Here is a 14,233-nt window from a genome sequence, read left to right as displayed (position 1 = left end):
TGAATCTCCATCCAGAACTTTGTTTCCAGAATCATTTGGCCAGTTTTATTAAGTCAAAGGAAATATTTATTCTATAACTCTCTAATATATAACCTAAGTAGTATACAAAAAGTTTTGTAGATTATGAATGAACAAAGTGATTAGGGTGATTATGAAACAGCAAAATGAAGCGCACATGCACGCACACACACAAATACTATGACTCATTAGGCCAGGAAAATGGTTACGGGTAATTTTACACCAGAGTGTCAGCTAATAGGATGTGATAGTCATAACTTTCCCTGTGAAATAATACACAAACTATTCACACTTTGTGATATTAAGATAAAAACATTTGAGAGAAATTCAATTTTAAAGGACACCAATAATTCTACCTAAAAAGAGTAAAATGAAGTAGCCAAAGGAAGAATCTGAAATTTTTTAAAATTTACTTTTATTTGAAAAGAAACCACCAGTTTGAAATTAAAGAAATATCAGCAGTTCTATAAAATTTGCTCCTCAAAATCACTTCAACTTGATAATATTTTAAATAAGGCTGCATAAAGTCTGAATTTTTTCACCACATTCAAAAATACAACTTTTCTATAATGTCTTCACAGGATAATTGTGCATTTTTGAAAGTTCAATCAAATTCAAGGTTTGAAAATTTATCAGTTTAATAAAGTGAAATCAGGCCACCCAGTGGTTAACATGGTGTACTGCATATATATTTCATTTCCAAATCTGGACTGCAAACTGGCATCATTATAGTAAGACAAATTCAACTTCATCTGACCATTAAGAGCAATAATGAAATAAATACTTAAAGGAGTTCTAGCTAGCTAACCATAAACAAAAACAATGAGAAACCATTTCTATTTTATTCCATTAGTGTGTGTATATTTTTTAATGAGGAAAGACGATTACAAAAGAGTTCAAAATAGGAAATATATTAAAGCTAGAAGGTACCTTACAGACCACAAAATTCAAACTCCTTATGTTAACAGACAAAAAACTGGGACATAGCGTTTACTTGCTTTCCTAAAACAATATTGCTAGTTAATGACAAAGCTGATTTTAAAAAATCAGCTCTTATGTCAGTATTTTTTCACCCACAACACCCATCTTGTTAGAAACAACACTGTAAAATTGTTTCCTATGCACACACATGCACCAGTGAAAAACATCTTTCAATGCAAGAGCTGGCTTCTATCTTTCCAGTTTAGGGTAACCACCAGTCATCTCAAATGTAAATAACTGAATCTGTTACTGCTTAAATAGACCTTTTAGCTTCAAAATGATATTTTTTAAAGCTTATTTTTATGAGTGGAACTGGCTTTTAAGACCTAAAATTAATTACTTAATACATAAATATGGTTAAAAATTAAATACATATTAATAACAAATACACCCATTTTAGCATTGCTTGTAAATTATATCATTAAAAGCTCCAGTGGGATCTAAAACTGCTTAAAGTCACAAGACAAAATACACCTTTTCCTTTATGTAAATCCAGATCAGAGATACTACAGTTATCTTAAAGATCAAAAGAGCTAACATCCTCCAGTTGTTTCAACCTGAGGTTAACAGTGTATTACCCCCCACTTTTTTTTTTTTTTTTTTTTCAAGATCATACAGGAAAGGTGTATTACAGGATTTATGCCTGCAGTTTTATGCAAAACTTTTACACAGGAAAGTATACTTTTCAATCAAATATTTAAATGACTGTATAAGTGAAGATCTTAAAGTGCCTGAATTATGCCCTTTTTCATTCAACTACAAATTAAGTTCACATTTACTCCTAAGATATTTGGTTAAAGGCATAAGACTAGACTTTGCCCAATAAATCATTTATCCTTCAAAATTTTCACTTCCTATTATTTTCTAAGATAAATAAATCATATTTACATACATAAGAAATATAAATTAGAGCACAAAACACATTCAAGTATGAAAAGACCCTAAGAAATACACCATTCAGAGGTGATAATTTCTCCTCACATCCTCTACCTGCATACTGCCACAGGGAGTGTAGCTTCAAGCCAACTGCATTTAATTACTCCAAACTTATGACCCTTTCAACATTTCTATAATACATTTCAATTAATTTTTAGAGCTGAGAGGAAAAGTCAACAGTACAATTAAAGAAGTCAAAGCTCACAGAGTTATCAACAAAATAATTTACACAAGCAAATTAATCAATTTCTTTCTTAGCCTATTATTATGAAGCATACACAAATTAGGGACAGAAAACTGACTGGAGAAGGCATTCAAGCATCCATATCTAACCATAACTAACTCCTGATGACAGCATTAGCCAAAAAACTCCTTCAAATAAGATTAAAATCAACACTGGTAAGTAGATAATGTCACACACTGAATATAAACAAACTTCTGTTATTGAGTTGACATATTCACTTTTCACTGGGCTTAATAAAGGTTTAATTTTTTTTTAAAAAAAAGCTTTTATAAAGGCCTAAACTGGTACCTCAGTAATTACAGATACAGGAGCTTTTTACTATCTTTTCTGAAGACTGAGAAGTTAATTGGGTCTTGACGTTATAGAGCAGTGATTCTCACCTGGGTGATTTTGCCCAACCAACAGTTATTTGGTAACGTCTGGAGATATTTTCAATTGTCACACTTGGGGGAAGTGGGGTGTTACTGGCACGTATCGGAGAGAGGCCAGAGGTGCTGCTAGACATTCTACAAACCACAAGACAGCCCCCCTCCCCAATACAAAGAATTGTATGAATCGGATAAAGACCAGAGGTGCTGCTAGATATACAAACCACAGGATAGCCCCCCTCCCCAATACAAAGAATTATCTAATCCAAAGTATCAACAATGCCTAGGTTGAGAACCCTCTTCTAGAGGTGCATGCGGGTGTGGGTACACCTGTGGCACCTCAAGAGTCTGATCTATTCCCTAGCTGCTACAAAATAATAATCTAACAAGGACTTGATTATATTCTGTGCTGATTTCTGCCAAAATGCCTTGCATATAGATGCTTAACAAATGAATAAAGCCACAAATATTATGTGCAATTATTGCCAATTTTTAATGGAGATCTGCAATGAATAAATCTAGCATTAAAATTCAATTTAGGAAATACACTTCCAGTTAAGACTTTGAGGCTATGGATCTAGGTAAATAAAAACCATTTGGAAATCCTGTCAAACTTCTCTTCATGTTTATTTAATAATCCTGACAAAAAGGGCCCTAGTTTTTTGTCATCTAAGTGATTACTACACACAATTTAGGAGTAGCTACTGTAGTGACATATTAACAAAGATGACATGCATAAGTTCAATCTAGCAAGTTTCCAACAAAAGCCATGTCCTGTCTCTGTGCAACACTTCCGTAGACACACAAAATATTAAGTGAATCAAACACATTGTTTTATTTTAAGATCAAGCTACTGGCGGTAACAGTGTGACATCTCCCAGTAGAGGATATTAAATACATATATATATATATATATATACACATAACACTAAAACCATGAGGATGGTAATTACAGAAAACATCAAAAAGAGCCTCTCTACTCATGATTCCTCAGAGGATTTCCATACCTTTCAAGGTGGCAGAGATGGCCGAGGGGTCCCCACCTATATTTAACACAAGAGTTCCTATTTTTAACAGGTCCAGTAATTCAGAGAAAAAGAGGCCCTCTGAATGCCACTTTGAGGTCGTCCGGCCAGGTCAGTACCCCAGCCTCACCAGAGGAGCGGACTCCCTGAAAGCACACAGACTTACCTGCCAAGAAACTCCCACCAAGAACTTGCCGCGAGAGATTGTGGGTCCGGACGTGCGCTGGGGGGGGAGAAGGGACTCAAGGAAGCAACCCGGGCATCTGTTGCTCACTTCGTGAGTCTTAAACACACCGGTCCCCGACTCTCCACACGTCACAGCTGCGCTCCGGCCAGCGTGCCGAAGCGGCTGTGGAGCAGCGGGCAGGATAACCTCGGCCCGGGCTAGGCAGGGCCTGGTGGGGAAGCGGCGGGAAAGGCAGGATGATCTGAGCCGAGACTGTGCCGACAGGCCTGGAGAAGGGGATGTCACCCACCTGCGCGACCTCTTCGCCATCCTTCAAGTACCGCATAGGCGCAGGCTGGGCGGGGACGCAGTTCAGCCTCCTCCAGCCTCAGGCGAATGCTCCTTCTCCCCAACCCTCCCGCCGCTTCACTCGCTCACGCTCCGAGGCGACCGAGTGCGGAACTCAAGTTCCCGGCAGAGCAGGACGGAGGGGCGGACCGAGACCCGCCCCCGGCCCGCAGCGCCGCTCCTAGCCCCGGCCTGGCCCGGTCAGGGATACCCCCAACATGTCAGCAGGCGCGCTCCTGCCCTCCGCTGGCCGCTCCCCCTGCCTCTCAACCTCCTTGCCGCGGTCCCAGCGCGGCTCCGCCGCGGGAGCCGACCCCCGCCCTCTCCCCGCAGCGAGCCGCTCTGCAGGGCTCGCAGCCTCCTGCAGGGTTTTGTCCGCACCGCCGAATCTCGCGCCCAGCCTCCCTCAAGAGCCGCCGTTTGAATCTGCGCACGCGGCCCGGAACCTCATTGGCTGTGGCGGCGGCACGCGGGGGAACGAGGGCGGGGCCGGGAGAGCGCGCGCGACTGAGGGCGGGGCTGGGGAGCTGGAAGCCGGGACTGGAACTCGCGGGAGCGGGGGAAGGAGCTGGGAGCGAGGGGGTGGGGCCGCAGGCGGGGCTCGCGGGTCTAGCTATGACAGGACCCGGAGCGCGCCCAGCGCCGCACCGCGAGGGGGCGGGGCGCCGAAGGCCGCGCGGGGCCTACTGGGAAAGCAAGTTCCAGGCTCGCGGAGAGGCTATCTGGCCGGAAACGCGGCCTGAGCCCAAATTTAACGGGATGCGGCACTGTTGTCCCTGGGGGTTGAGCTGTCCTGTCAGGGATTGTCCCCGCACCCTTCTCTCGGCCACAGCTGCTCACTCCTGGGGTGCATCCCTCCTGTTAGGAGGCGCGGTCTTCGGATTTGAGACAAATCTAACTATAAAATTTGCGCGGCCGTTATTGTTTAAGCAAAAATGAGAGCTCTTTTGGCCCAAACTTGGTAGTCAAGATTCTGTAGCAGGAAACTGAACATCAAGACCGAGCAAGAGTGTGACAGGTGGAAAAAGTTTTCAGGTAGACACGTGCTTGGAATGGAAAAGGGAAAAAAACAGGGTCTGCGGCTGGTCTTCAAAGAGCTTAATCCACTACCCGGTTCTGCAGGAAATAACTGCGGTGCGCAGTGAAGGAGCCGTGATCCCGGAGAAGAATGCGGGAAGACAGGAATGGACTGGGAATTACGCGCAGATAACCGAGCGCGGTAGTCAACAGGAGAAGGTTATCTTCCTTCGCAGGAGAGAGGGGAGGAGTAAGGAACTGCTGGGGAGGAGCTTCTAGCAGTTACAAGTACGAACTGCTCAGTTTAACTCTTATTAAAGTAGATTAATTACAGTAATGATTAGAAATGCTAAAGGATCCAAATTTGCAAGGTAACATGCTCTACTGCATAGAGCACAAAACCACATGTTAATGTAACAAAACTTACATTTTGCTATTTTGAAATTTTACGCATCAATTTTTGCAAATCAAAGATGCAGGTGCAAATGTGAATTAAGAGGCGCTTGCATGTACTACTTTCAAAACTTAAAACACCTGCCTTTTAATACTTCCTTTTTCTCAAGTTAGGTTTCTGGGACGGTAAAACAGCTTTTCTTTCAAATCATTCTTTATTGTGTTGCTAATTCATTTAAAAAAAAAAAACCCTAATTTAGAAAGTAATGTCGTTTGAAAATAGTTTTCTTATATACTCCTAGGTCTTAATACTCTGCTTATTTACATCCTAAAAGGAAACCGTCTTTCTGCTATATTTAGGCTACAGTCAGTTTTATACAGAATACCTTTTTAGAGCTTGAAGACAGGTATTTTAGATTTTGACAGCAAACTAAATTCCCCTCACTTTAAAGGTAAACATAACTCCTCAGAAAGATAACATTACAAATTCATTTAAACTAGTTATAAAAAGACAAAATGTGGAATTAAAGTGGCTCACAGTTATTTCAGTACACATACTCAAATATAACCTGACACTGGGGGGGGGCGGTTAAATCAAAATGTTTAATAAAGAATTTTTATTCAGAGTATATAAAGAATTCTCAAAACTTAATAATGAGTTTGGTGAGATTGTAAATGGGTGCAACCACTGTGGAAAGCAGTATGGAGATTCCTCAGAAAACTAAACATAGAACTACCATTTGATCCAGCAATCCCACTCCTGGGCATCTATCCAGAGAAAACCACGACTCGCAAAGACACATGTACGCCAATGTTCATTGCAGCACTATTTACAATAGCCAAGACATGGAAACAACCTAACTGTCCATCAACAGAGGAGTGGATCCAGAAGATGTGGTACATATACACAATGCAATATTAAAAAGAAATATAAAATACCAGCATTTTTAGCAACGTGGATGGACCTAGAAACTATCAAGCTAAGTGAAGTCAGCCATACAATGAGACACCAACATCAAATGCTTTCACTGACATGTGGAATCTGAGAAAAGGACAGACAACTTCTTTGCAGAACAGATGCTGACTCACAGACATTGAAAAACTTATGGTCTCTGGAGGAGACATTTTGGGGGGTGGGGGGATGTGCCTGGGCTGTGGGATGGAAATCCTGTGAAATTAGATTGTTATGATCATTATACAACTACAGATGTGATAAATTCATTTGAGTAAAAAAAAAAAAAAAGAAATATAAGACACACACACACACCAAAAAAAAAAAAAACTCAATAATGAGAAAAAAAGAAGCAAAAAAAGTAAAGGACAGGAATTCCCTCTGTGGCTCAGCGGGTTAAGAAGCCACTAGTATTCATGAGGATAAGGGTTTGATCCCTGACCTTGTTCAGTGGGTTAAGGATCTGGGGTTGCCATGAGCTATGGTGTAGGTCACAGATGCAGCTTGGATCTGGTATTGCTATAGCTGTGGTGTAGGCCGGTGGCTATAGCTCTGATTTCACCCCTAGCCTGGGACCCTTCATATGCCACGGGTGCGGCCCTTTAAAAAAAAAAAAAAAAGACACCAGATTAGTGCAGACACTTTTTCAAAAAAAAAAAAAAATACAAATGGCAAATAAGTAGCATGAAAAGATGTTTCACATCATTAATCACTAGAGAAATGCAAAGTAAAACCACAACAAGGTGCTACTAGTACACAGTTATTAGAATGGGGAAGGAGACTATACACGTGTTAGTGAAGATGAAGATGCTGAGCAAATATAACTTTGTTACATTGCTAGTAGGAATGCAAATGAAACAGCCACTTTGGAAAACAGATGTTTATAGTGGCTTTATTTGTAATCACCAAAAGCTGAAAACACAAGGAACATTGGTCACGCATTTACCCCTCAGACCCCAAGCGTTAGATTTGAATAGTCTGTTAATGCTTCCCAAGTCTTGGAGTTGCTGTCGTGGCTCAGCGGTTAGGGAATCTGCTGAGGTTTCAGTTTGATCCCTGGCCTCACTCAGTGGGTTAAGGATCCCGTGTTACCGTGAGCTGTGGTGTAGGTCGCAGACGCAACTTGGATCTGGCATTACTGTGGCTGTGGTATAGGCTGGTGGCTACAACTCTGATTGGACCCCTAGCTTGGGAACCTCCATATGCCACGGGTGCAGCCCTAGAAAGGACAAAAAAAAAAAAAAAAAAAAAAAAGAATTCTTCTCAAGTCTTTCCTCAGAAATATATGGGACTGAATAACGAAGGGAGACTGGGGTTGAGGACAAATGCTGGAAGTTTTTTTGAAAACTGTCTTATTTTTTAAAACTCATGTAAAGTTTTCTATCTATTATGTAACAAATATATTCATATTTTAATTATAAAAATGAATTTTTAGGAGTTCCTGTCATGGCTCAGTGGTTAACAAACCCTACTAGGATCCATGAGGATGCAGGTTCGATCCCTGTCCTCGATCAGTGGGTTAAGGATCCTGCGTTTTGGTGAGCTGCGGTGTAGATTGCAGACTTGGCTCAGATCTGGTATTGCTGTGGCTGTGGCTGCGGCATAGGCTGGCAGCTATAGCTCTGATTCAACTCCTAGCCTGGGAACCTCCATGAGCCACAGGTGTGGCCCTAAAAAGACAAAAAAAAAAAAAACTTTTAAATTATGAACTAATTTACTTTCTTATTCCAAATCTTTAAATAAATTGCCTCATTACTATTAAATAAATGAGCAGAGGGTATACTGCGCTCTTTCTTCACATGGCTATACCATCTGCTTCTTCTCGTCCCACAAAGGCCAAATACTCCCAAGGTTTTTTAATGTTAGTTTGAAAAAATTACTCTGGTTTAATATAGTATGCAATAGACTATAGTTTTTTGTGGGTTTGTTTTTGATCTTTTTTTTTTTTTTTTTTTTTTTTTTGTCTTTTGTCTTTTTGTTGTTGTTGTTGTTGCTATTTCTTGGGCCGCTCCCGCGGCATATGGAGGTTCCCAGGCTAGGGGTCCAATCGGAGCTGTAGCCACCGGCCTACGCCAGGGCCACAGCAACGCGGGATCCGAGCCGCGTCTGCAACCTACACCACAGCTCACGGCAACGCCGGATCGTTAACCCACTGAGCAAGGGCAGGGACCGAACCCGCAACCTCATTGTTCCTAGTCGGATTCGTTAACCACTGCGCCACGACGGGAACTCCCGATCTTTTGTTTTTATTTTTTGCCCTCCCCACGGTATATGGAGTTCCCAAGCTAGGGATAAGATCTGAGCCGTAGTTGCCACCTAGACTGCAGCTGAGGCAACACTGGATCCTTAACCCACTATGCCAGGCCGGGGATTGAACCTGCATCCCAATGCTCCCAAGACGCGCCAATCCTGTGGCACTACAGTGGGAACTCCTAGACTAGAGTTTTAATAGAGGTATAGCAACCGGCATAGCAACAGTTGCCATAAGTTGATCTTTGTCTGTTCTTTTTATTGCTAGATCCCCAGTCCCTAGAATAGTGATACACCCAGATGCTCAATAAACACAATGACTGTAAAATGAATAAAAATAGCAGGAGCTCCCTGGTGCCCAGCAGGTTAAGGATCTGGTATTGTCACTGCTGTGCCTCTGGTTACTGCTGTGACATGGGTTTTATCCCTGGCCTAAGAACTTCTGCATGGCACTGGTGTGGCTGATGAGTGAATGAATGATAAGTACTCCAAATTAAGGGAGAGGGTACCTGAGGTATTGAAAAGGAGATGATTTACCAGAAGCCTACAAAATCCTTAAAGCAAGTTTATCACTCAATCTGTGGGAAATAGGACATCTGCCAAGAGAGGAATGTGTGTGCTTCTCCTCTTAAATCTCAAGTTTTCTAGCTCTATTTTCAATTTTATCACCTTCCACTTTATCAGGGACAATCATCTATCTTTTTTTTTCAGCCTCCTCTTCTCTTCTGGCCTAGCACATCCAGGCATTCCCAAAGGGAAGAGTAAATTGGGGAAATTTTAGGGGAATCTATAGCCATTGAAGGTCATTTCTGCCACTGAGATTGCCAGGCCTAGAACATAAGTTTCCTGCAATGTCTGAGACAGTCCTGCAGAAGGAAGTATTATGTTGAGTTCCATTCAAAGTTCAAGCAGACAGCAATATAAGTGAAAAACCTGAGGATAATTATTTAATCCTACAACCAACTCCTTTTTTTTTAACTTATAAACAGAAGTGTACAGATGTTAGGGGAGGCGGGGGGAGGGAGATGTTGCACTGTTTTAAAATACACTGAATATTTCCAGAAATGCAACTACTACTATGTAGACCAGGGAAGCCTATATTTTATTTTGTTCAGACTTAACCAAGAGTTGTTTCCCTATTTTAGAAAATCACTGAAGGTAACATAGCTCAAGATTTTAAGACACTAATGCAGTATCCACCAATATCTGTATTGTACCTATTGAGTTCATGGTGATTCTGCATATATATCAGTTGGGTTAGTTGTCTTTTAAATGGGTTTTATGGTAAATCTCTTCTGTTTCTCCTCATATTATAGATAGAGCATTAAATTGATTTTTTAAAATTATAATTTATCTATGAATTGTATTAGTAGGGTATTGGGATAAGAATATATTGCTATAAAAGAGGGAATATTGCCTCCGGTAGGGTTGAATATATTGATCTAAATATATTTATCCATCCATCCCTCCCATAACCCTGTATCTGCTGTCTTCCCTTTTCCCTTTCAGGCAAACTTCTTCAAAGATATCTTGACTTCAGTACCTAATCAGTCTTCAGTCCTTTCATAACCTAACCTTTACCACCACCATGCTATTGAAATTGTGGCTCTAAATTCAGTGGACACTTGAACAAAGAGATCAATCTTCATTTTACTTGAACTTTCCTCAGCATTTGATTTCATTTTGGTTTTTTTGTTTGTTTGTTTGTTTGAAACTTTTACCTCTTGTTCTCTGTGACATTACCTCCCTGAGTTCTTTTGCAAGCCTCTGTTTTGCCTGCTCCTTAAATGTTGGCATTCCCCACAAGTGCATTTTTAGCCATCTTCTTACTCTACACTCCCTTGCTAGGCAATCTCATCCATCATGATTTCAGTCATATCCTGTGATTCACAGATCTTTGTTACCAATCCCTACCCCTCTCCTGAACGCCGTCTTTCTCCATCTGGAAGCACTAAACACCCAAAATTCAACATGTCCAAAGGTTGAATTAACTACCTACCAGTCTATAATTACTCCTGTATCTAATTCCAAATTAGTAGCTCACCATCCATCCTCTAAAATCAGAACCTGAGAGTCTGGATTGACCCCTTTTATTCTCCATTATCCTCTTCTCTCCATCCCCACTACCAGTGGATCAGTTCAAGCTCCCATCTCTCACCCAGTTACAGCAAGACTTTTTAACATTCTCTTGTCCTAACCCAGTATATCTTCCACGCGGCCACCTGAGGGATCTTTTAAAACATAAATTTGTTTAAATTACAGTATCTGCCTTGGAAAAGTTCTAGCTTCTAGTTGGTGGCTAAAACAAACAGAACCCCCTCATTTTGACATTTGAGATCACCAGCTGTTTCTTAGCTTAGTCAAACCTACTTTAAAGCAATTATGGCTACAGAACATATTTTGAATATATAAACCTTGATGATACAGAAGTAGTAGTATAGCTAATAAAAGGAAGTAGAATGGGAAAATAAAGGGCATTAGAAAGTATAAAAATGTTAATTTCTTCATTTTAATGAAAAGTTAATATCCAAAATTGATGGCTTAGTAAACAGAAACAAGTATATTATATAAAGTTATTAAGATAACCCAAAAAGAGCAATGGGACTCAGCTTTCAAAATGGAGGAGTCAAATACTGTCTAAAGTTGATAAATCAAGAGACTGGACCTGTAATCGTCTTATTTAAGTTATAGAGGTAACCACCAAAATAGAAATGGTTGATTGAGCAGTTGAAATGGAGGAGCTGGGTATTTTTCTATAGTTTTTAATTTTTTTTAACCATGTAAATGCATTGCCTTGAGAATAACTTTTAAAAAGTTATATAAACAAAGTTACATAAACAAAAGTTATATAAACAAAGCCAATTTTAATGAAAAATTTTACAGATAACTTCTTTTTCAGATATTGATTTAATTTTTCTAATCACTTCACTCTACCAAAAAACAAATTTAATAAAATGTAAAGCTTTTATGTGGCAAAGCTTACCCTACAAATGTAAAAGCAAAGTCACTTGCCATAAGAAAGATAACAAAATGATAATCTTAACTCGAAAAGCAATATTGTAAGCACAATTTAAGATATGCATTGGTTACTAGCCGCTTAGGCAGTACTACTCCTTAATGGAAACAAAGGAGGTGACAGATACTGGGATAGGGCCATGAGAAGCTAGAAGAAGAAATGGAACCAATCTTTCTATAACCCTGGTAATGTTTTTTAAAAATCAGAATAATTGAGGGCTTCTAGCTTCTAATTTGATTCTTGTTTTACTGTTTTCCTTACAATTTTGTTACGCAACTATGCATTTGATTTACACTAGTCATATTCAGTAGCAGAGACATCTTTTACTTTCAAAGGATGAGCTCACGTTTCTGAAGTGGTTTACACACTCTATTTAGAATCTCATTTTCTGTTACAATTATTATTATTATTATTATTATTATTATTATTATTATTATTATTATTTTGGCCACCCTGAGGCATATGGATTTCCTGGGCCAGAGATTGGATCCAAGCCTCCATTGCAACTCATGCTGCAGCTCCAGCAACGCTGGATCCTTTAACCCACTGTGCCAGGCCGGGATCCAATTTGCGTTTGGTGCTGCAGAGACGCTGCCGATCCCTATCCTGTTGGGCCACAGCGGGAACTCCCTCTGTTAACAATTTGTTTTCCTTTCCCTAGCAACTCTATTTGCACAAGCTTTTTCAAACTTTGTCATCCTTATCCATTCAACTGGGTCACCAGCCTCTCACAGGAAGGATTTGGGGTCTAAACTGTGGCAAACATAAGCATCCAACTTAATTTTGCTTGATGGACTGGCTTAGTAAATAAAATATTCTAGAGGTGTTGAATCTTGCCAATTTGATTTTTAAACATCCTATTAAGTCTTTAGATCTCAGTGAATACATCACCTTTTGGGAAGCTTTCTTTAACCACTAGCAGGTAAGTTTAGCTCCTCCTGTAGTGTAATCCCATAGTGTTCAGTATTCCTCTTAAATTTGCATTTGCTTGTTTAAGCATAACAAAGGCAGGTTGTATGTCTCCTCTTGCCATTTTATTATTCTTTGTGCCTGGCAAAAATACCTGGCACATGATAGTTTCCATAGGAATGTTTTCTAGGTGCTATGTGTGTAGCCTATGAACTATACTTTGAGAATCATCACCTTCGGGGAACCTTGCCAACCAAAGCCACAGACCCACTTAGAAAAAGACAGTAATTATTCTATTTTTTTGAAATGAGCCTGTTGGACTTTTATCTAACTAGTGGTGCTCACATTTACCCAGATCAATCGCTCAAGAAATTCTGAAACTCTCCCTTAAAGCACCGTCAGATTTGGAGGAAGCAAGGAAAAAACAAACAAACAAACAAACAAAAAAAAAAACCTGAGGAAAGAACTTGGCATAGCAGGAGAACTTGGGTTCAGGAAGGGGACTTGTAGGACATAAAACTAAAGCCAAGTACTATACACTGATATCAGTTCAAACCAGACTGGTGTACCTGAAAGCAAGCTAGATTTAACAGTAGATGTTTGTAAAGATGTATGTGACCACCAAATTATACTCCTTTGCTAAATTATGAATGCAGCACTGAGGTTAAGAGCACAGGCTATGAAGTCATAAACATCTAAGTTTAAATCCCAGCTCTGCCATTAACTCCAGGGCTTTGGGTAAACTACTGAAGCTACCTGGACCTGTTTCTGAAAGATGAAGAAAACGGCGCTACTCAACCACAAAGAGTTGCTTTGAGGATTAAACTAATAATTGCATGCTGTGTTTTGCCAATTGCCTGGATATAGGAAAGGGGTCACCAAATGATAGTTACTATGCTTGTGTTTATTGCTTGTCCCCATCATTGGGATGTAAGCGTTAAGAGCCACTTGGGATTTGTCTCATTTAGAACTGTTTTCCCGGTTCCTAGAATAGAAGCTTGACATTTGATTAGTGCTTAATAGACAGTTTCAAATGAAGGAGAAGTTGGGTTCAGGAAGGGGACTGAAGAATTCAAGTATAATATGTTGATCACATAAATCAAATATAAAAAAAGTTGTTTTATAGGTAGACCTATACTATCATGTTTCTATACATAGAACTGACAAACCAGAATAACCCCCCAACTCCGATTCTCACATTGTTTATCTGTTTTTAGATAATTATGTGGTATGATAAATGGACCAAGACAGGTTTAGTTCCAACAAGGAAATAAGATTTGAAGAGGCCATAATCAATAAAGACTTACTTCAGTTTTTCTATATACATTTTTAATGATTAGAAACAAGCAACTATGCAGTTAGACTTGCAGTTACTGGGGTCTGAAAAAGCCAGTCAATAAAAACAAAATGCGTACTGAACTGTCATAAGTAGGACATTTATCTTATCCGCTGAAGTTTTTGTGAGCTCCAAACTACATAGTATGTGACCAGTGATACGCACGTACAAGGTCTCAAGTCTAAGTTTGGGACAAGTGCAGCCAAATCAAAAAGCAAATCTAATTATGTTTAGTTTACCTGTCATCTGTCCCATCAGTGCCATGCCTTCAGTA

General features: G+C 39.9%; 1 protein-coding gene and 1 long non-coding RNA gene across 3 annotated transcripts in view; one reads left to right on the top strand and one right to left on the bottom strand.

Annotated features, from left to right (window-relative positions):
- The window catches only part of MYBL1 (MYB proto-oncogene like 1), a 39,436-nt gene extending 34,952 nt beyond the window's left edge, over window positions 1–4,484 (bottom strand). The window contains exon 1 of one of the 2 annotated variants that reach the window (XM_021089286.1): window positions 4,049–4,484. In XM_021089286.1, the coding sequence (XP_020944945.1) occupies window positions 4,049–4,068 (20 nt within the window). In that variant the 5' untranslated portion in view covers window positions 4,069–4,484. The remainder of the gene's footprint in view (window positions 1–4,048) is intronic. The other variant, XM_021089287.1, reaches the window with a different exon arrangement.
- LOC106510063 lies at window positions 4,781–5,525 on the top strand. Its single transcript, XR_001308193.2, has 2 exons — window positions 4,781–5,121; window positions 5,209–5,525. It is a non-coding gene; the product is annotated as an uncharacterized LOC106510063 (long non-coding RNA).

This window comes from Sus scrofa, chromosome 4 (assembly GCF_000003025.6).
Source record: "Sus scrofa isolate TJ Tabasco breed Duroc chromosome 4, Sscrofa11.1, whole genome shotgun sequence".
Taxonomy (NCBI): Eukaryota; Metazoa; Chordata; class Mammalia; order Artiodactyla; family Suidae; genus Sus; species Sus scrofa.
Note: the sequence above shows the minus strand (reverse complement) of the source record. Positions and strands in the feature narration are given on the sequence as shown.